This window comes from Felis catus, chromosome B2 (assembly GCF_018350175.1).
Source record: "Felis catus isolate Fca126 chromosome B2, F.catus_Fca126_mat1.0, whole genome shotgun sequence".
Classification (NCBI taxonomy): Eukaryota; Metazoa; Chordata; class Mammalia; order Carnivora; family Felidae; genus Felis; species Felis catus.
In genome coordinates this window covers 98,550,333-98,574,455 of record NC_058372.1, presented here as the reverse complement: position 1 = coordinate 98,574,455, position 24,123 = coordinate 98,550,333, and the positions used below count along the sequence as shown (strand labels likewise).

Genomic DNA, 24,123 nt, shown 5'->3' with positions numbered 1-24,123 from the left:
AATAAAATAGTTTTTAAAAACCCTGGGGAATTCAATCCATAGCTGCAGTAGGGATTTCATCTGAAGCAATTTCTAAGTCTGTTGATTGTCCCTTCAGAGACCCTTAACTTTATAGTTTGACCACTTCCTCATCCCTGATTGTGCCAGAGAGGGAGAGTCATGTACTGAGATGTGGAGCACTTAGACTCAGGGCAACACAGAAGTAAATACTGTTCTTTTTTTTACAATTATGTGCTTTGCAAATGCTTTGAGGTTGGAGAGAGGAGAGTAATGAAAACAAGCAAAAATGTTCGTGGGTCACCATGATTTTAAGTTGTAAAGTTTTTCAACTGCAAAAAAAAAAAAAAAAGTACAGAATAAAATATCTGCATATCTATCCCTCAGGATTAATAAATGTTAACATTTTTTCAAATTCTTTCAACTTTTTAAAGACTTTTGATCACAAACGGGTACTGAGTTTGTTAAGCATATTTTCTACAAATATTAAGATGATCATAGTTTTCTCCAAAATATTTTAATGTAGTGAAGTGCTCCAGCAAAATTTTCTAGTGTTGGGGCGCCTGGGTAGCTCAGTCAGTTAATCCGACGTCAGCTCAGGTCATGATCTCATGGTCCGTGAGTTCAAGCCCCGCGTTGGGCTCTGTGCTGACGGCTCAGAGCCTGGAGCCTGTTTCAGATTCTGTGTCTTCCTCTCTCTCTGCCCCTCCCCCGTTCGTGCTCTGTCTCTGTCTCAAAAATAAATAAACGTTAAAAAAAAAAAATTAAAAAAATTTTTTTTTCTAGTGCTGATACAACCATGCATTGCAGGGATAACCTCTACTTCTCATTTTGTATAAAATGTTGAGTTGTACTGTATTTGTATTTCCTAATATTTTACCAAGTCTTTTTTTAAGTTTATTTATTTACTTTTTAGTAATCTCTGCACCCAACATGGGGCTCAAACTCATGACTCAGAGATCAAGACTTGCATGCTCTTCCAACTGAGCCAGCCAGGCACACCACCAAATCTTTTAACTTAAGTGACTTATTGCATTAGATAGTTTTATAAATACATTACAAGTTTTACCTATCTAGTAATACTACTTCAGCCTACCTATAACAAACTATTAATATAATTGTATCTTGCTCTGGATAATGTCCACTGCTACACAGTATTAATCCTACAGTAATTTTACTCTTTATTTTAATAAGTAATTTTAATTTTTTAATTATTTTAAAAATTTATTTATTTTTGAGAGAGACAGAGTGTGAGCTGGGGAGAGGCAGAGAGAGAGAGAGACAGAATCTGAAGCAGGCTCCAGGCTCTGAGCTGTCAGCACAGAGCTTAATGCGGGGCTTGAATTCACAAACTGCTAGATCGTGCCCTGAGCCAAAGTCAGACACTTAACCGACTGAGCCACCCAGGTGCCCCAGTAATTTCACTCTTTAAAGACAGTCAAATCACTATATAGAACAACATAATTTGTTTTACCATTCCTGGCTAAAGAATCATAAAGATGAGGTTTATAAGTAATAACCTCTTCAACTTTTTCTCACCCCTTAGATTCACATGTGGTCTGATTCACTATTTAAAAAAAATTTATTACTGAAGTATAGTTGGCAAAAATGTTATATTGGTTTCAGGTGTACAACATGGTGATTTGACAATTCTGTACATTACTCAATGTTCACTATGGTAAGTGTACTTACCATCTGTCATGATACAACACTATTACAATATTATTGACTATATTCCCCATGCTGTACTTTTCATCTTCATGACTTATTTATAACTGGAAGCTTATACTTCTTAATCCCCTTCACCTATTTCACCCATCCTCCCACCTCTGCTCCTATGGCAACCACCAATTTGTTCTCTGTATTCATGAGTCTGTTTCTGGCTTTGGTTTGTTATTTGTATTGTTTTTCAGATTCCACATATAAATGAGATCACATGGCATTTATCTTTCTCTGTCTGACTTATTTTACTTAGCGTAACACCTTCTAGGTCTACCCATGTTGTCATGAATCACAAGAGCTCATTCTCTTTATGGCTGAATAATATTCCATGGTGTGTGTGTGTGTGTGTGTGTGTGTGTGTGTGTGTGTGTACACGCATATGCACCACATCTTATTTATCCATTCATCTATGGATGGATACTTGAGTTGCTTCCGCATCTTGGCTACTGTAGATAATGTTGCAATAAACATAGGGTTGCACGTATCTTTTTGAGTCGGTGTTTTTGTTTTCTTTTGGGAGTACCTAATTTACTTTCAATCAACATACTATGTCTTCCTGTAAGATATGCAGGATATAATTTTTTTCAGTTAGTATAAGACAAAGGACTACTTTGTTAAATTCTTATTTAATCTGAATAGGTAAATAATCTGAAACCAATTATTTTTTGACAACTCCATTTCCATATATCATCAAAGACAGAATCATGAGAGTCCAAAATCCACTAAGAGGTTCTTAAGCAACAGAGCCACACCACCTTTAAATTTTGGCTCATGTATCTAGAACAACACTATAAAAGTATAGAGTGTAACTAAAATTTAAACTTAAAAACAAATAAGCATGCCTAACTTTGTTCCATTTTAACCTTTATTATGTTCATAATAAATAAATTTATGTATTAAGATAAATCCATTCTATTCTTTTCTCTATCAACTTATTAATAGCCTTTTCCCACATTCCCAAGGCTCCCAAGGCTCTAATTTCCCTCCAAAACTTTTTAAAGATTTCAAATCTACAGAAAAATTGGAAGGAAAAATAGTACAATAATTCCCTTCATTTGAATTCACTGTTAGATCTCTCTCCTTAAACACACACATGCACATTCCCTCTTTCTAAATACACAAGTACGTTTTATTTTCCTAAAGCATTTTCAGTAAGTAGCAGGCATGATGACACTTCACTCCTAAATATTTTAGTATATATCTATTATGAACAAAGATAATCTCCTAAAAAAAAAGAATATCATTTTTACACTTAAAATTTAATATTGATTCAGTACCTCCTAGTATATAATCCACGTACAAACTGTGCACATGAAGTTCTTTGCAGCTCTGTGTGTAAATGCACACACCTGTGTACGCACACATACGTTTTAATCCAGGATCCAACAGATATTCATGTGCTGCATCTGGTTGTCATGCCTGTTCTAAAATCTAGAACAGTCCTCTGGCTTTTTCGGTCTTTGATGACACTGTCATCTTTAAAGAGTTCAGGCCAGTTGTCTTACAGAATGTCCCACAAGATGGGTTTGTCTGATTATTTCCTCATGCTCAGATTCAAGTTAATATTGCCAGAGGGGAGGGGGTTGGATTGGAGGATGGGTGAAATAGGTGAAGAGGATTAAGGGGTATAAACTCCCAGTTGTAAAAGAAATCACAGGGATGAAAAGTACAGCACAGGGAATGTAGTTAATAACACTGTAACAATGTCATATGGCAACAGACAGAAACCACACTCATCATGGTAAACACAGCATAAAAAAACAAATACATATATATTTTTAGCAAGAAAACTATGCAGGTAATCTGTGTCCTTCCCATTGCTTCACACCGAGAGGCAGATAATGTCAGTTTTGTCACATGATGCTAAGTTTGAACATTTGGGTTAAGTATGTTTGCCATTCTTTTTTTTTCTTTGTAAATAAAAAGATTCATGGAGTAGATGTTGAGACTGAGTGAATATTCTTCCCTCAGTAACATTTCACCTAATGCCTTTAGTAGCTGTTGTTGATCCTCACCTGAATCAACTGTTGTAACAGAGGTTAATAATAGACCTTGGACAAAACTACAGAATTCTGAGCTAGTATTTTGCATCTTTAACATAATACCTATAATATTTTGACTGTATTTTGTTTCCTAGTTGGTCTACCACATTTAAAAACAACAACAACAACAACAACAACAACAACAACAACAACAAACAGTAGTTACCACTGCTACATACCGGGCTTCATCAGGATGAGTAATTCGTACAGAATCGTTGGGTATATAGATCATATTTGTATCTTCAACCTTATATATTGCATGACCTCCAATATCTGCCATCTTCCTCCTTTTAGTTATTAACACAATATAATAGCCTTCTAGAAACCTCACAAAACCTATGCAACAAAAAGAAAGATAAAGTTTCCTACACTTAGTAATGCTTTTAGATATATATTTAACATTTATTTATTTTTGAGACAGAGAGAGGCAGAGCATAAATGGGGGAGGGTTAGAGAGAGGGAGACACAGAATCTGAAACAGGCTCCAGGCTCTGAGCTGTCAGCACAGAGCCCGACGCGGGGCTCGAACTCACGGACCATGAGATCATGACCTGAGCTGAAGTCAGCTGCTTAACCGACTGAGCCACCCAGGCGCCCTAGATATATATTTAAAAGGCAAAAGTTTTCTGACACATTTCCTACTTTATTTCTGATTCACAGCCATACACATTTTCAGTGGTATTATAATTAATCTCCATACTGACATATATCTCACTTAAAAAATACTACTCTAAACCATTTTATCTCAGTCATTCTTTTATATTTAGTCTCATTCCAAATAGGATTGATGTGCTTTAAGCAAAAATATACATAAGATTAAGGGGAGTTGGTTATTTAATAGGTATAGAGTTTCATTTCACAAGATGAAAAGGCCTAGAGATCTGTTGCACAACAAGGTATGTATAGTTAACATTATTATACTGTACACTTGAAAATGGCTAAGACTGTAACTTTTATGTCATATTTATACACATATGCAAACTAAATCAATATATATACTAGTAAAAAGTACATAAAAGCAAACAGAAAACCAAGTAAGTTTTCAGAAACTTACAGTACTGTGCTAACATGCACCTGTGAATCTCGATGGGGGATAAAGATTAAGAACCTCATCCTCTTTTTTAAAAAGAAATTAACCAGGGCACCTGGGTGGCTCAGTCACTTGAGCATCCAACTTCAGCTCAGGTCATGATCTCACAGTTCGTGAGTTCGAGCCCCTCATCAGGCTTGCTGCTGTCAGTGAAGAGCCCACTTTGGATTGTCTGTCCCCCTCTCTCTTTCCCCTCCCTGACCCCCACTCACAATATTTCTCTCGGTCAAAAATGAATAAACATTTATTTTTTAAATAAACAAATAAAAATAAATTAACCAAAGGATAAGTTCTGAGGAACATACTTTGGGACATGTTGCTCAAAAGGAAGAATAAACTTCATAGATTCCTGATTACTAGTAGCAAAACCCAACTGGAGCCACCTTTAAAAAAAGAAATTTATATTAAGGGTACTGAGGTGATCCAAGGCACCAATGGGCAACAATATGATTGGGCCTCCAAAAAACACCTAGTGTCAAGATCTGAACATGTGCTCCATTCTTCTCTCTATATATAGACTAGCCTCCTCCACAGACCAGCCCCCTCCACTTCTCTGGAAACGTGGTGGGAAACACAGATGCTAACAGCTCTAAGTTTTACGCCCAGAAGCTTCACTGGAAAAAACAACTTTTTTTTATCAAGTTCAATTCCAGAATTCCTAGGAAAGGACGTGGACTGGCCCAACTTGGATTGGGTGCCCAGCCCTGGACCAATCAATGGTTGCCAAGGAAGAGTAACACCGCATTGGAAACCATTTATACAATAATGAGGTGACTTCAATGGGACAGGGAGAGGTGGAGCCAGATCCACCTTTTTTTGTTTCAGCAAACAATATATCCAGTAAATTGCATATCCTTCATGCAATCTTCCACAGGTATCACCTGTGATAGTTAAGCTTGAAAGTTGGAGCATTATAAAACTATATTTTATGTCAAATCATTGAAGTGCACATGTTGTACATGGGTGATTAAAGACCATATGTGTTATGTTTAGTAGCACTAAGTTCTTAGCAACACCCTACTTATTCTATAGTCTTGATTAAATTTTTTTTGGCTCCCAGAACTTTTGCTTTGGGAGTGAAAACTAACTCCCTTTGGGGGGAGGGGTCATTTCCAAAATGGCAAAATGAGGAGACCAGCAGACCCTCTCTCCAGTGAAACAAACAAAACTGGTAAAATTTATAAAAACAAAACAAAACTTTTAAAGTTTCTGGAAATTGTTCTAATGGCATATAACAAATGGAGAAATATTTATTCAAGAAAATCTACTAAACCTTGGTAAGAACAGCAAGTGTGTGACATCTGAACCATAACCTACTTCCCTTTCACACCTCTCTCCCAGTCTGGTGTGACTGGATATCAACTCTGGGCAGGTGTAACCAAGAGGATAGTGTTTTCCCTCTCTCCCTAGTTCTCAGTCTAAGGCCAAGGTTTCTGCTCAGAAGGTGCAGGCCACCAGAATGTCTCATTCCCTCCAGCTCTGTGTTATAGGAGCTCTATTCCCAGGTAAGCTCTGCTGAGATTGGGGGATTCCTTCTTCTCCCCAGCTCCTACTTGTAGAGACTCTACCCCAGCATGACTGGTCAAGAATACTGGGTCCCCATTGCCCTCACCCCAGCTCACTGGGAGCAAGAGTCAGATACTATCATACAGCTGACTTCCTATCAGAAACGATGGAGGGCACAAGGCTGTAGGATAATATATTCACAGTACTGAAAGAAAGAAAAAACTGTCAACCAAGAATCTTATATCTAGCATAATTATCTTTCAAAACTTTCTCATGTGTACATGTGCATGTTCTCACATACACCTGCACTATCTCTCTCTCTCTCTCTCAGAGTGTTATATTCTGTAATGTCTGAGCTAGGATTTGATACTATGAATTTTTTGTTCTAGAATTGACAAATACCTAATGTCTGTGTCTTGTTATTCTCAGCTGACAAAAAAAGGAAACTAGGAATTGACATATTAACATAAATGAGCTAAAATATACAAGAGAAAAAGCTATTGAGGAAAAAACACCATTAAAAGAGTGAAGCATACTTATATTTTAGAGATCCACAAAGTGCAAAGTGCTTCTTAAAAAAAAGTTCATTTACTCCTTTCTTTGCCTTAGAGACTGACAAAAAATTCCCTGACTAAAGCTGAAGGACGCAGGAATAGGGAGGAAAAGAGCTGATGACAATCTCATTAAAAGCGAGTAAAAAAGAAGCTATCCTTTTACAAGGATAAAACTCATAAAAGTAAAGCCCTTGGAAGCAGCAAAAAAACACTCAAGGGTTTAAATAACAAGTATTTCCAAAATGAATGAGTTCTCCTTTCATTCTTGCTATATATTTACTTTTTATTGAAAAAAATCTCTAATAATTTCTCAATCTATACTCCAACTGAATTTTAATTTTATGTTTTTTAGCTCAAGACTATTTATACCATTCTACCTTTCTCTTCATAATCTGAATACAGGGAAGTAAATATATTGCACAAAAGAGACTCTTCTACCAGCACAAATGCCTTCGGTTTATTATAAATGAAATTTTTTCCTTCTTCCTTTTTACTACTAACTGGAAATGTCACTCTCATTTTAAAAAAGTTCTTATCAAATACAGCCAACAATTAAAAGACTTCAGAAAGGCACAGAACATCTGCCAGGAGTTAGCCTATTCACCACTTAAACACACCAAAATCAGAACAAGTTTTTTCATCTTCATTCTGTGTACTTATGACCCCACACCAATTTCACTGAGCACTTCTCAGAAGCCATGATGACAGTCATCTTGCAAAAGTGATTTCTCTCTCTCCCCATAGAGAAGGCATTTTCATTTGAAATGGACACTGAGCAAAGTATACAGAAAAGGATAGTATAAAAGGATGCAGTGGGAGTTCTGGTGGCTGGAGAGGACCCCACCAGCCCACCAACAGAGAAGAATGCAGTATCCCACTTCAGGGGTCACCACCATGCCAGCTAGTCATTATCTTAAAAGCCTTTAGGGAGAACAGCACTCTGGCAGAGAAGCATGAAAAACCTCCATAAGGTACATAGGATCTAGGCACAACAGAGCCCTCTAGAACCAAAGTGATGCTCTAACACCAAATCTACTGGTCCCTTAATGGTCTGAGGCTCACACTATGTGCTGTTATCTTCATTATTATCATGGATCTGCAATCCATTTCTTTTTTTTTTTTTTTAATTTTTTAAATGCATTTTTGAGAGAGAGAGAGAGAGAGAGAGAGAGAGAGAGAGAGAGAGAGGAGGGCAGAGAGAGAGGGACACACAGAAACTGAACCAGGTTCCGGACTCTGAGCTGTCAGCATGGCTCGTGCTCACAAACTGTGAGATCATGACCTGAGCCCAAGTCACCCCTGAAATCCATTTCTAAGTGTGCTGCTTTAAATAACAACTGTGTCTTAGTCTACAATGATACTTACTCTACTACTCCCCTTCAATATGCTAGAAACTTAGAACAGTATCCTCTGACAGGCAGAAAAAGGACATTGACCTGAAGCTATGTAGCAAAACAGGCTGGGATGTCACAGAGCTAAGCCTAGTAAAGACTATAGGTAACTAGCCACCAACTCCATCCATGTGCCCCAAGATCAAATAAAACAACTTTGGGAGGAATGCTCTCAAATGGGAGTGATCTCATTCAGTGGTTGACCAAACCTCCTGCTGGCTATCAAATAACAATGGAGTGGGTCAGAAATGTATAAGGTAGACATATGACTAGATCGACTCATATCTAGGGACCAGCGACAATCCATGAGCTTTTCGTGAGTACCACACCCATGAAAAGACAAGAAAACAAGTGGAAAAAGTAAGGATTTAGAAACTTTAGAGCAATTTGAGATTGCTACAACATCCAAGTGCATCATCAATGAACTTGCCTTGAATAGGGCATAGACTAGTTTGGGTCTTACTGAACTTGTGTGATGAGTCACATGTGCTCCAAGCTGCAGACTAGTTATGCACAGTAGGATCATGTGTTGGTCTGTGACATTTCTGTAGAAACAATCTGGTCCATTACTGCAGACAACTGAGAATCACTGCTCTAGATTCTTACAGATGATGAACTAAATTAACCGTGATAACAGTCTAAAAACATTCCAGCAAAATACTATTCACAAACTACACATGCTGAAAAAGTTAACTAAGAAAATATTTTGGTCACAGAACAGAAGAAAACCATGCTAGTCACTTCTCATATGTATTATTTTGACAACCAGACTATATATTTTTCAAAGATAGGCACTTTGCATTTCACTGTTTCAATATCCCTCACGGTTTCTAAGACAGGACTTACGAGACAAATCATAGATTTCCATTAACTCTCTATTTACTCTTTCAGTGATCCTAAGCTTCACTGACATGGTCGAACAAGAATACATACAATATATTTCCATAAAACCAATACATCTTTACTTAGTACATTATTGTGTCACTTTACTGGTAGGTCAGTCTGTCAGTGACTTCATTATCCAAGGATAGTCTCAATCTTAAGATGTCTCTAACCGCAAGAGAAACAGCTACCACAACACCTATGGATGTCACCTCTATGAGAGACAAGAAGACACCTTCAGCCTTCACCCAAAGTTTTCTAATACTTGTGTATAAAATAAATTATCTGGTTACAAACCTGGTTATCAATTGATAAAAATCAAGCTCTGGTTTTATAAGTTTAGTTATCGATAGATAACTCATTTTAAAACGAGGCAAGGAAAAAATAAATAAATAAAATAAAACGAGGCAAGGAATACTGCTAAAAGCAAATATGCCAAGAACAATGAAGGATGACTAAAGAACCATAAAAACAAAACAGTGTAACGGTCTAGAGACCATTTAATGTAAAGGCAAGCTGCCCACTTCAACTCCAGAATACCCAAGGGTAGCTATTTTTAAACAGTTCAATAACTGATCGTCACTTCGTTACTCTTAATCATCGAGGAAGGTTCAATTTTGGATAATAAACCCTGGCTAATGAGGCATTCAACATTACATTCACCTGAGGAAATTTCCGTTTTAAAAAAGTATAAGTATCAGCATTGAAAGGAATAAGTTTAACCTATTAAGTAACTAATACTGAAATTAAAACCTTACTATATTTAAGACACATTGTGGGGGGTGGGAGGGAGGGGAGGGTGGGTGATGGGTATTGAGGAAGGCACCTTTTGGGATGAGCACTGGGTGTTGTATGGAAACCAATTTGACAATAAATTTCATATATTAAAAAAAATAAGACACATTGTATTTCCAGGGTGTTTTTTTTTTCCTTTAATTTAAAATATACATGGGGCACCTGGGTGGCTCAGTCGTTAAGCAACCGGCTTTGGCTCAGGTCATGATCTCATGGTTCATGAGTTCAAGCACCGCATAGGACTGTGCTGACAGCTCTGAGCCTGGAGCCTGCTTGGGATTCTGTGTGTGTCTGTCTCTCTTTCTCTCTGCCCCATCCTTGCTTGCACTTTGTCTCTCCTCTGTCTCTCAAAAATGAATAAATGTAAAAAAAAATTTTTTTTAATAAAAAAATAAAAATAAAATAAAATAAAATATATGCAACACTGGGGCACCTGGGTGGGTTAAGTGTCAGTTAAATGTCCAACTCTTGATTTCAGCTCAAATCATGATATCATAGTTCATGAGGTCAAGCCCCACATCAGGCTCTGCGCTGACAGTGTGGAGACAGATCGGGATTCTCTGTCTCTGCCCCATCCCACTTGCTCTCTCTCTGAAAATAAATTAATTAATTAAAAAACATATATGTGACACTTAAAGTGGAATTTAACATTACAGCATTCATGGAATTTAATTAAACACATGAACTCACTTGACATACACAGACGTGCAAACATCCATAAACATTTATCTGTTAAACATGTAACTTCAACATATTTGTCAAGACTGAGCAGAAAGTGTAAAAAAGGGGCCAGTCCAAAGAAGAAGCTAAACACACCTACCACTCTTGACCTTCCCTGACAGCCACTTAGACACAAAATGGACCTGAAGGGATTACATATGAAGAGCTATGAGAGCACATGGAGAAAAACTTCAAATATGGCAGAATATAATCAAAGTTTCAACAAATAGTGTCCCAAAATAGAAAGTGCTAATCAGAAAAACATAAGCATTTGAAACTACACAGCACAGTTAAGTCCATATTAATTTTGTTAACATCTATAGATACTAATCACTCAGTTAACATTGCATACAGTCCAGCTGGTTTAAAGAGCACAAAAATAAAGTTGTTAAATGTTTAAAAAAAAATGCAGACTCAAAATAAGGCACTGCCATCAGAGAAGCAATCCCATACAATTGTCCTCTGCCTGGCTGCCAAGGTCCCATGCAGTCTGGCCTCACCCAACTACGTGCCAACATTCCAGGACCCAGGGACATCTTCAAGCCTGTGCCCCTGCCATCATCCCTACTGGGGTTCTTTCCCCCTCTTCCCCACATCCATCCAAATCTTGTTCCTCCTTCAAGGTCCAGCTGGAGTCTCACTTTCCCCAGGAAATCTTTCCTGGCCATTCCTGGTCCAAGTCATCTACCTCTTACATAATCTCCACCCCCATGTAACTTTTCACTACACAGCTTGGCTCTTAACCACAATAGTGGACTTGCCTTGCATGTATTAGATTTTGTCCCTCATCCTAGTGTAGTCAGCCTAAGACTCCCAGAGACAAATCCATAGTACGGCAAAGACAGGTGTACTGACTCATTGCAATAAGGGATGATGTACACATCAGAACTGTGGGGCATCTCACTACTGTCCCAAAGCTAGACAGCAGAATCCATAAAAGCCAAAAGTATATCTACACTTGTCTGTGAATAAATGAAGTAAAGGGGTTATGACTGAATTTGGGGGAAGGATGCAGGCTCTGTGCTGACAGCAAGCCTGACGCGGGGCTTGAACTCATGAACCATGAGATCATGACCTGAGCCGAAGTCAGTCGCTCAACCGACTGAGCCACCGAGGTGCCCCAGAAATCCCTGTTAATTTAAACCAGTTTTACCAGTATCTGTTTTTCCAGCTGATGAATGGCAGGGCAGATGTTTATAGTCCAAGCTAATTTTTTTCTTTTCTTTCTTTTTTTTTTTTTACTTTTTCATTCCTCAACATGCCCGACAACAGACTTCTTAAAGGCCCAAACCATTTCTATATTTATGCTTATCCTATATGAAATTGAACAGCACTTGGCAGATACTATAGGCTATTTGATATCTGATTGATGAATAATGAAATTGAAACAACCAAAGCCACAGATTATGGGTTATAATTACATAACTACATGAAACTATCTTTTAGTAGTCTACATAGAGGAAAAAAAAAAGTAGTAAGAAGGAGATACATTTCTTACCTACAACACCAAAAGCTGAAACAGCTCGAAATAACCCAGAGGATCCTTTCTGTCCCATCTTTGTTCTATTTCCTAGATCCAAGCGGCCAAGAAGTTCTCTCACTTCTTGCTGAGTATATACATGCTAAAAATAAACAAATTCAATCTGTAAGATTGTACTTATTCTTTAGATGATGTATTGCCTCTAAGAATCACTAGCTATTTCATAGAGAAGCATATAATAGTGCACAACTAAGCTATAATTTTTAAAAGCCAACAAATTCTTTAATATTAGCAATTACAGGTAGTTATTGGATCACATGCTGCTTTACCAAAAACTTGTGTCAAAACCTTATCTTCTAAACCATACACTTAAAGGCTCCACAAGACAAATTTCAAGAAATCTATGAACGCCTCAAGACTGTGTGCAAAGGTTTACTTGCACAAATATACTTTTATTTTTATAAGGCCCATAGCTTTTCTTAGATTCTCAAAGGAATCCCTGATCAACCGCTTCTATCTCCAAGTAAAACAAGAATCGATACAGTATATTAATAAAAACTCCCAGAATAGGAGAGTGAAGAACAACCATATCCACGAATGCAGGAAATCACAATATACAATCTATCTAAAATTATTATAACACAGAAAATAGATTTACAAAGAACTTAGTGAAAATGGGTTCCAAACTGTAGCTACCAACATATTTAAGAAACCGGCAATCTACATGGATTCAAAATGTTCACAGACAGAACTTCAATACAAAGGGAGTTAGGTTCTTTCATTTGAAAGAGTTACAATGAACTGTTCAATATCACCACACTGTATTTCACTTTTGACTAACAGTCTCACGTTTTTGTTCCTCCTGAATGAAGTCTGTATTCCTGCTCTAGATAATATAACATCTGGAAAAGAACAGCTTAACATTTCTCTCATGCATCAGAACATCACCTAGAGGTGATTTTTAATAGAATAAAAGTCTGCAGCCCAGACTTAATATGAAGTAGCTTCATATCAAAGCATAGCAATAAATAATCTCTTCGGTAGATGCAATATTAAGAGTTACATTAAATCCTTAAAATGTCACTTCTAAAAGAAAATATACTCATTATCTTATCCAAAGAGTTTGCTTGGTGAAACAAATCAAAACGTATCAAAGCGCAATTCCAGCATTCTTTTTAACACCAGTAATTTCTAGAAACCAGATTAGAGATTTAAATTCCAGCCAACCATAAGAAATAATTGTAATTTTCAGATGCCTGATTTAAAAAGGAAAAAAATATATATACATCACTAAGAGCTGTGAGGCTCTTTCATATCCTTTAAACAACAGGTACAAAAGTTTCTGTTTGTATTCAGGTTTGCAAGATACTTACCCTATCATCAATTATGACCAAATCTTTCGGTTCTGTTCTATCAATCTTCAAAACACGATATTTTGTTTCTGCATGATTGCTCCCAACTAGAAAGTATCTCTATAAATGACAAAGAAATGTCATTAGTTTTTGAATGTGCTTTGCCTTATACACATTTTATAACTACTTTGGTTTTTGAAATTAAATACTGTAATAACGTCAGGTTACTTTAGAAAAGAAATATTTCTGTTAAATATAACTGGCAGATTCTAAAAGTTCAATTTTAAAATTGAAATATTCTTAGTGATGTCATGATAAACATTAGTCTGGTATCTTAAATGTATGTGGTAACCAGGTCAGATTAATTTAATCATATTATATAGAGATTAACCTAACTGATTTAGAGACTGATGTTTAAACTTTGCCAGGAAGAAGCAGCTCTATAGTAAGAATTAGAAAGCTCAACACACAATTAGTAATGTTTAGACAATTATAGCTATGCAAATATTGAAATTTTATCAAATAAATCTTTACAAATTTTCTGTACAACACTGAAAATGACTTTAATATAGCAACTATAAAAATCCCAAAGTCCTATAAAAGATTTAAAAGAGTGTAGTTTCCTAAATGGCTTTTTGAGGCTACAGGAGGAAATAATAAATATTCTTTTTTTTCTGAAATACTTCTTTGGTGCATTATACCTAAACACTTTAGTCTTCTTAAATAAACATTCAGAATAAAATTGATAATGTAAAAAAATAATTTTAAAGATAACAAAAATGTTTTCTTTAATTTTATTATTATTATTTATTTTTGAGAGAGAGAGACAGACAGACACAGAGCACAAGTCGGGAAGGGGAGAGAGGAGAAGACACAGACCTGAAGCAGGCTCCAGGCACTGAGCTGTCAGCACAGGGCCTGACGCAGGGCTCGAACTCACAAACCTTGAGATCATGACCTGAGTCGAAGCTGGACGCTCAACTAGCTGGGCCACCCAGGCACCCCAATGAAAAATGCTTTTAAGAAAACTTAAACAAGGTGAGTAATTATTCAGTTGATTTTAAGAAAGTAAAATGCATTAGGAAAAATATGTCATTTAAAAATATCTTGCTCTACACTGCTAGGAATTTACCCAAGGGATACAGGAGTACTGATGCATAGGGGCACTTGTACCCCAATGTTTATAGCAGCACTTTCAACAATAGCCAAATTATGGAAAGAGCCTAAATGTCCATCAACTGACGAATGGATAAAGAAATTGTGGTTTATATACACAATGGAATACTATGCATCAATGAGAAGGAATGAAATCTGGCCTTTTGTAGCAACGTGGATGGAACTGGAGAGTGTTATGCTAAGTGAAATAAGTCATACGGAGAAAAACAGATACCATATGTTTTCACTCTTATGTGGATCCTGAGAAACTTAACAGAAGACCATGGGGGAGGGAAGGGGGAAAAAAAAGTTACAGAGAGGGAAGGAGGCAAACCATAAGAGACTCTTAAATACTGAGAACAAACTGAGGGTTGATGGGGGGGGGGGGTGGGGGGGGTGATGGGTATCGAGGAGGGCACCTTTTGGGATGAGCACTGGGTGTTGTATGGAAACCAATTTGACAATAAATTTCATATTAAAAAAAATCTTGCTCTAAAAATATCCTTTAAAAGTGGTGCCTTTTTCAACATAGCAAAAATCAAGGGACTACTGCTACGATCAACTGACATCTTACCATTTCATTGGTCAGTTAAGAAATAGATACACAGGGGTGCCTGGGTGGCTCAGTCGGTTGGGTGGCCGACTTCGGCTCAGGTCATGATCTCGTGGTCCGTGAGTTCGAGCCCCGCATCGGGCTCTGTGCTGACAGCTCAGAGCCTGGAGCCTGTTTTGGATTCTGTGTCTCCCTCTCTCTGACCCTCCCCCATTCATGCTCTGTCTCTCTCTCTCTCTGTCTCAAAAATAAATAAGTGTTAAAAAAAATAAAAAAAATAAAAGAAACACACAAAATGACTAAATAACAAATAAGATCCTCTAGATTAATGGCCAAACTGAAGTATGAAGACCATGGGAGTTCAGAGCAGGGAAGATTAATGCAGGGTACTTATTACAGGTGCAGAAAATGTCAGAGGAGTCAGGACTTGAATTAAGCCTTAAAGGATGGATAAGATTTTTTAAAGTAAGATTTTAGTGTGTATCAGAAGATGAGCACTTGATTATACTGTTTTAACACTAGATTGGCAAAAATAGGTGGAGTTTTTATTATTAAATATAAATCCATTTATAAGGTTGGATCTAGACTTCCAGGTTACATAGAACAAAACTGTACGTTAAAATAGGACTAGTTCTGGGGGCTCATGCCCCAGCCCCTGCACCATCCCTGCTGCTGCCAGACAGGAGGAAGGGGGGAGCATGGTACCTGTAATTATTAAACACGAATTCAATTAAAAGATGATTGGTTAGGGGCGCCTGGATGGCTCAGTTGGTTGAATGTCTGACTTCAGCTCAGGTCATGATCTCGCCATCCGTGAGTTCGAGCCCCGCGTGGGGCTCTGTGCAGACAGCTCAGAGCCTAGAGCCTGCTTCCGATTTTGTGTCTCCCTCTCTCTCTGCCCCTCCCCCACTCATGCTCTGTCTCTGTCTCTCAAAAATGAATAAATGTTAAAAAAAAAATTTTTTTTAAAGAAGGTGATTGGTTGCCCAATCTTAAGAGGAAAGCTAGCCAAAAAATGGAATCCCTTAGCTCCTAGGAGGGGTACAGTCTGAATGACACTACCACTTATAATGAAGTAGAAATAGAGCAATTTTGGTAAATATTAGTAAACTGACTTGAGACAGCCAGTGACCAGGACTTGATGTACTGGGGGAGCAGCCAGAAGGGCAGAGACAATGAGAGGGAGGAGATGGCAGGTGCTCAGCCTAGCCTCAGCTAATTCCTGTCTCTGAGACCCTACCCACCTCTGAGAGGAGGGGTGGATAACCAATCTGAAAAATTAACTTCAGAAGGATGGTTTGTAAACTCTACATGTTTGTTAACAGAAAAGGAAGATACCTTCTTGAGCACTTGAGAAAGTCCCCATGAGAGGAAATACCAAGTGCAAAGACCTGAAAGGGGAAGAAGCTTGGTGCATTAGAGGAACAAGGTTGAGTGAGAAAATGCTCATAAAATACCTAACATAGTAAAGAGTGTTCAACACAAGGCACTCAATGACAGTTCTTTTTCTCTCCTTTACTTTTTAAGATGTCAGTGAGTCCATGCCACTGCATTTAGAAAGAGACAGCATGTAGAAACAGACAGAAAAAAGAGAGTACTCCAGAAAACGAAAATCACGTGCAGGACCAGAATGGAGCCAGAATGGGAGAATGCACAAGTCTATTAGTAATCGGTCTTTGTCCTCAGGAGAGTAGCACGCAAATTAACAACAGTGGACAGCGTGCCGTAAGAGAAGGGTGAACTGGATGATGGCAACATAGGAAGGGCACTTCAGTCATCTGGGGAGGGTCAGAGCAAGCGATCCAGAGGCTGGTGTCCTGACGCTGAATTTGGGCTTGAAGGACCTCACAAAAGGACTCCATGTACTGAGCCATGATAGGATGAGTGATACCTACCATCTCCACCTGAAACAATCCTTTCTCACCACCTGCCTCCTCCCAAAGCACTTTCCTTTGTATCTATAGCACTTACTGTTGAAGGCCTTATCTAAATTTGCTTTGGACATGTCTGCCCCTTCACCTAATTATAAGCACCTCAGGAGACTTGGGCTAACTCCCTGACCTCCGTGGTTGTTGTTTCTAGTCTGGTAGCACAATCTGGTTCCACAGGCATTGAATAAATGCTAGGTGAAAAACCACCCCCTACCCCAGATGAATCATATAATTTTCCGGGTAACTTTCTGCAAGGTTTATGCAAACCCATCTTCTTTGGGTAAGTCATTCTCTCAGTAAAGAAGCACATCACAGCTTTAAGAGAGGTAAAATCCTTGCGTGAAATTCCTAGAATTTTAATAGATCCTAGGACATTTATAGAGTAACTGCAGTAGGACAATGATTTGGCAGTTTGTCATAAAAAGACAGTTGTAATTCCTGAGTGCTAGGAGGTATTATGCCTTGTTGGCCGATAGAGTACAAACATGGGAGGGCAGATCTGTACTTCTCATACCCAGGCTCTTCCAAAAACTCCATGAAGCAGAGGACCCAATAGCTAAAATCCCAGAATTTACAAACAGACCTGAAAGGGGAAAAAGAAACAGGAAGGAGTATAACTATCCACATTCTCTCTTCTAAAGTGGTCTAAGAAGCCTAAAAATATTTTGTGCAGAGAAAAGCGACCTCATGTGGAGCCAGTTAGGTGGGAGAGGAAACAACAGCTCTTGGTTGGCCTGCTGTGGACAGAACCACTTGCCTGTACTGCCCTCTGGTGGGCAGTTGCCTGTCCACTTTCACACTTTTTTTTTTTTTTTTTTTTTAATATAATTTACTGTCAAATTGGCTAACATACAATGTGTAAAGTGTGCTCTTGGTCTTGGGGGTAGATTCCCGTGGTTCATCACTTACATTCAACACCCAGTGCTCATCCCAGTAAGTGCCCTCCTCAATGCCCATCACCCATTTTCTCCTCTCCCCCACCCTCCCATCAACCCTGTTTGTTCTCTGTATTTGAGTCTCTTATGGTTTGCCTCCCTCCCTCTGTGTTTGTAACTATTTTTTCCCCTTCCCTTCCCCTATGGTCTTCTGTTAAGTTTCTCAAGATCCACATATGAGTGAAAACATATGTCTTTCTCTGACTGACTTATTTCGCTTAGCAAATGACTACTGGATAAAGGGTTAGTTTACACCAATTTTTTAAGGAGAATAATCAATCCAATTACTTTTGTCTGGGCATGGTGGTGCCACTTACTGATGTGGGGATGGCTGCAGGGAAGCAGGTTTGAGGGGAAACCAAGAGTTCTGCTTACAACATGCCCAAAGAGATCAAATGGGAACTTCTGAGTCTGGAGGTCAGAGGAGAGATCTCAGTGTGTGTCAGCAGCACATACATGGCATTTAAAGTCACGTGACTGGATTAAGCCTCGTAGGAAAAATGAAGATAGAAACAGAGCACAAAAAAAACTAGCCTGAAGCACTCTAAATAAAATTATTTTTAAAGGCCAGATACAAATAAGGAATCAGTTTAGAAGACAAAAAAAAAAAGGGTCAGTGTTTTTGGGAAACCCCAGGACAGCATGGAGTCATCAAAGCAAAGGAGATCAGTTAGAAAATGAGGGGGCAGTCACATCCACATCAAATGCTGCTGAGAGGTCAAGTAAGATGAGGGCACAGAGGTGCCCGGGGGCTCTGACAACAGGATCTTGTGAGTGACCATTCTGTGTGCAGTCTCAGTGATACAGTGGTGGGGGCAAAATCCACAACGGAGTTGTTTGAAGAGCAGACGAATGGTCTTCTGGGTAAAGATGGAAGAGTGAACACCTGTTCTTCCCAAACACCTTACTAAAACTGTAGTAAAGTTTTTTATGTTCATTTCCTTACACATAAGCCCCAAGGGCAAAAGGAAGAGTGGAGATAGCAATGATGACAAATCATTTGAACCTGAAAAGCATGCCCAAGAAAGCTGAATCCTAAACTGGCGGTGGGGAAGTCAAGAAACAATCCAATTTATACTACAGAACCTCCAAAAGGTGTGGAAATTTGTGGCATGTCTTATCTCTGGAGGTAGGAATGTAAAATTTCAGAAAATCGAAGTAAAACACAGCTCAAGCTTCTAAGGAGGGGAAAAAAAAAAAAAACAAAACCCAGGCTTCAAACCAAAGATCAAGAACAGAGTTAACATCAGAAATTCTCAAGAGCAGGGCGCCTGGGTGGCTCAGTCGGTTAAGCATCCGACTTCGGCTCAGGTCATGATCTCGCGGTCCGTGAGTTCGAGCCCCGTGTCGGGCTCTGTGCTGACAGCTCAGAGCCTGGAGCCTGTTTCAGATTCTGTGTCTCCCTCTCTCTCTGACCCTCCCCCGTTCATGCTCTGTCTCTCTCTGTCTCAAAAATAAATAAACGTTAAAAAAAAAATTTTTTTTTAAATTAAAAAAAAGAAATTCTCAAGAGCCACAAGAGAAGACAGCAAAATAATGTCTTCGAAATTCTAAGGGAAAATTCATTTCAATCTTTATTTTGCCATTAAATCTGTCAATCAAGTGAGAATGGAATATGGACATCTCAGAATGCATGCACTCAAAAAAGTTACTGTCCGTGAACCCTTTCTCACGAAGCAACTGGCAGAGGTGTACCACCAAAACGAGGGCATAAATCACGAAAGAGGAAGACGCCGGATCTGGGAAAATAAGGAAATCATCACAAGAGAGGCTACAGGATGATGTAAGGGGAGATCCCAGGAGAGCAGCAGTGCTGCAGGCCTTGGGAGCAACTAGTCCAGATGTGAGCCACAGTTTTAAGAAGATGAAACCCATAAGAACACCCACCTCCTTCCCTCCCTACTGTGTATGAATGCACTGAGAGGTTTACCTATCTGGGAAAGTTGGGGTTAAATTCACCATGAGTCCTTAGAAGGAAAAGTATTGGCAGCCTGAAGTTCAAACGGTGAAAAACGAGGTAAATGAAATGCCCGAAACAACAGGGAAGGACAGAGGGCAGTAACTGAAGTGTACAGGATTTCCATACATCAGGCCTGCATCAGCTAGCCTGATGCCTGGACTGCATCAGCCTGAACACACACGCAGGCACACAGGACTCAACACGGCTGGGGAAAACGTTTGTGTGTTTGTAGACATGTTGGGGGAGTGGGGTCAGCAGGAATCGGGGTAGAGAAGTAAGATACTCCAACAAAGCTACATTTCAATGCCCATTCAGATAGTCTTCCAAAAGTTAAGCATCACTGTGCAAGAAAAAGCTGAAAATTTCATTATGTGGCTGTAACCGTGGTGACTTGGTATGAAGATGAATGTGTTTCTAAAATATATACATGAACTGCAAATGGAACACAATAGGTAATCCATTTAACAGGAAATTCAGTATCTACTAACATTATTATCTCCTTTTATAATGACAGGCTAATTAATCACTCACTTTTCCTCTGAGAGAAGAAAATCAGCTTTCTTCAAAGAGAAGAAATTTTAGGTTGCCTGACAGCTTCAATTAATGTTAAACTTCACCTGAACTTTCAGAATAAAGGTATTTTTAAAGATCACCATGAAGTTACTTCTCACAATCCAACAGTATTGCAGGCCTGCCTCTTCACCTATTCCAGCAATCCCACAATCAGTAATGCAGCTCGAAAGAAATAAGCCTCTAATAGTCAAAAAGGATGTCTCCAAGTTCACTCTTCACAGCTTCAGGGCTTTACTGATGGTGCAGCTTCAAATCCCCAATAGAAAGAAGTGGGAACTTGGTCATCTTCAACCCGCCTTCTAAATCTGCTGTAATCACTATGCTTCTCTCTCCCACTTTATATCATTTGCTTTCGTGCTCCAATCCCTTGGTCAACCACATCCTACACTGTTCTCTCCCATTCCCTCATTACACAAACCAAGGCTACCATCAAGGCTAATTAAGCTGCATTCTTCATGATGTGGTTCTTACTCACATTATTCTATTTTGTATGACAGGGTAGAAAGGAAGGACAAGCTTCCTTAAGTCCTTTTGGAACAAGGTAGGAATTAAATAAATACACACACACACATACATACATATTAACAATTTTGAGCTAGCAAGAGTAAAGATTATACTCACCCCTACTCATGCAGACACAAAAATCCCCCAGAGTTCTGTTCAGCTACCAATTTTTTTTTTAATTTTTTTTTCAACGTTTATTTTTTTGGGGACAGAGAGAGACAGAGCATGAATGGGGGAGGGGCAGACAGAGAGGGAGACACAGAATCGGAAACAGGCTCCAGGCTCTGAGCCATCAGCCCAGAGCCCGATGCGGGGCTCGAACTCACGGACTGCGAGATCGTGACCTGGCTGAAGTCGGACGCTTAACCGACTGCGCCACCCAGGCGCCCCTCAGCTACCAATTTTAAACTCAACCACTATGTGTTAATTTCTTTGATCACTTACTGCAATGGTAAGACCCCTACGCATTATATATTAAGTAAGGGCTATAAATTGAAAATCATCTAATGTAAACTGCAGTTTCATCCAGCATAACTTCAGGTTGCTAAATCTTCTGTGGGCAACTCCAATTGCACTGGGCCATATGAGCAGTAAGGCTGGATCTGACCGCAGTTTACCTGTAGACCTGGGTCACAGGACAGACAAGGGCCATGGCATCATCACAGGAGCCAAAGGGCAGCGTGAAGGCACTGGGCGCCAGAGAGAACAGGTAAGTTTGGGAGGAAGCCAACCCTTACAAGGCCAGAACTGCACCTCCGGCATGCTATCTACCAACCCACCCCCCTTTCCCCTCCAGAGTCCTCAAAATCCACCTCCAAACACAAGTAACAACGACAGGCTGAATGTCACCTCAGGAGCAATCCTGCACAATTATCCTTCTAAATGAAGGCTCAGGACAAGAGGCAGCTCATCTTGTCCACTGTCTCCTTTGTTCTTTTGTTCCCCTAATTCTTTCATAACCAATTAATACACTCCCACCAACCAAATTAAGAACGCACTGGGGCATCTGGGTGGCTCAGTCAGTTAAGCATCTGACTTCGGCTCAGGTCATGATCTCGCGGTTTGTGAGTTCAAGCCCCGCATCGGGCTCTGCTGACAGCTCAGAGCCTGGAGCCTGCTTCAGATTCTATGTCTTGCTCTCTCTCTCTCTCTGCGCCTCCCCTGCTCACGCTCTGTCTTTGTCTCAAAAATAAATAAAACATTTAAAAAAAAAAAAGAATGCACTTACTCTGACTCATACACCTTGCCAACAAGGACTTTGGTCAATCTTTCCAATCTTTGCCATTTGGATAGGTGAAAAATGGCAATCCATTTTCATTTTATTGCCTTAGTTATTAGCAAGTTATGTATCTTTTTATATTCATATTTCTTTTTTGTCAGATTACCTATTTGTGTCCTTGTCCTTTTTTGTTGGGTGTTTTATTTTTCAGACATAAAATAATAAGCAGTATTATTTGTTGTTCAGGCTAATACTTTCTTCATAGTCTTTTGACTCTTTGTATTTACATTTACAGTTTTAAGTGCTTTCTATTAGAAAAGAAAAAATTATGTCAATGGTCTAACTTCCTACTTCATAAATCTAGAAAAAGGTTAACTGATTAATCCAAAATCCATTAAGAGGAAGAAAATAATAAGCCTAAGAAGAGAAACTGATTAAATAAAAAACAACAATAGAGAAAATTAACCAAATCAAAAGTGGGTTCTCTAAAAAGTGTACTATATTTGATAAATGCCTAGCAAAATGGATCAATAAATAATGAGAAAGAACACAAAATACCAATGTCAGGAAAGAAAAGTGAGAGTTTTACTACAAATCCTCCAGAAATCAAAACTTTAATGAGAAAATATGAACAACTCAATGCCAATAAATTCAACAACTAAGATGAAATGGACAAATTTCTTGAAAACTACAATTGATCAAATGTGATTCAAGACCTACTGAAAACCTGCATAGCCCTATTATTTATTATAGAAATCGATTATCAAAATTTGTCCCACAAAACAACCCCAAGCCCAAATGCTTTCAGAAGTAAATTCTAACAAACATTTAAGCAAAGAAATAATACCAATCTTATACAACCACCTTCAGAAAATAAAAGAAGGAGCACTTCTCATTCATTTATGAGACCAAGTTACCCTAATGCCCAAATCAAAGATGTTAAAGAATGATAGACTAATATCCTGAACATAAAGGTGAAAATCCCTAGCAAAATATTTGTAAATAGAATCTGGCAATATGTGAAAGCAGTAATACAGCATGATGGAGTGTGGTATACCTCCAAAATTCAAGGTTCTTTTAACCTCTGTAAATGAATTAATGTAATCCACCATACTAAACAAGTAAATGTCATATGTAGATGCAGAAAAAAACATGCAACAAAATTCAGTATCTATTTATGATTTTTTTAAAAACTGTCAGCAAACTAGGAATAGAAAAGAATCTTTCTGGGGCGCATGGGTGTCTCAGTTGGTTAAGCATCTGACTTTTGATTTTGGCTCTGGTCACGATCTCACAGGTTCATAAAATCGAGCCCTGTGTCGGGCTCTGCACTGACAGTGCAGAGACTGCTTGGGATTCTCTCTCTCTCTCTCTCTCTCTCTCTCTCTGTCCCTCCCCTGCTCGTGCTCTCTCACTCTCTCTTTCTCAAAATAAATAAACATTTTTTTTAAAAAAGAAAACAATCATTTTCATTCTGATAAAGGGCATCTCTGAAACCTATAGCTAACATCACATTTAATACTGAGACTGCTTTCCCCATAAGATCAGGAACAAAACAAGAAAAATGTCTGTTCTTGCCACTTCTATTCAACTTCGTACTAGAGATCCTAGTCAGCACCAGAAGGCAAGAAAAAAATAAATAAATAAAAGGCAACCAGATTGGGAAGGAAGTAGTTCCCCTTCCTAAATTATATGATTATTAATGCATAAAGCTAATGAAATGACCCCCCCCAAAAAAAAGCTACTAGAACTAATGAGTGTG

The 24,123-nt window shown here is 38.6% G+C and overlaps 1 protein-coding gene across 4 annotated transcripts in view; it reads right to left on the bottom strand.

Annotated features, from left to right (window-relative positions):
• FIG4 (FIG4 phosphoinositide 5-phosphatase) overlaps positions 1–24,123 on the bottom strand; it is a 131,820-nt gene that overhangs the window by 100,329 nt on the left and 7,368 nt on the right. For all 4 annotated transcript variants that reach the window (XM_023254237.2, XM_023254238.2, XM_045058612.1 and 1 more), the window contains exons 2-4: positions 13,553–13,651; positions 12,198–12,321; positions 3,941–4,097 (exon numbers count right to left, since the gene is read on the bottom strand). In XM_023254237.2, coding sequence (XP_023110005.1) covers positions 3,941–4,097; positions 12,198–12,321; positions 13,553–13,651 — 380 coding nt within the window. The remainder of the gene's footprint in view (positions 1–3,940; positions 4,098–12,197; positions 12,322–13,552; positions 13,652–24,123) is intronic.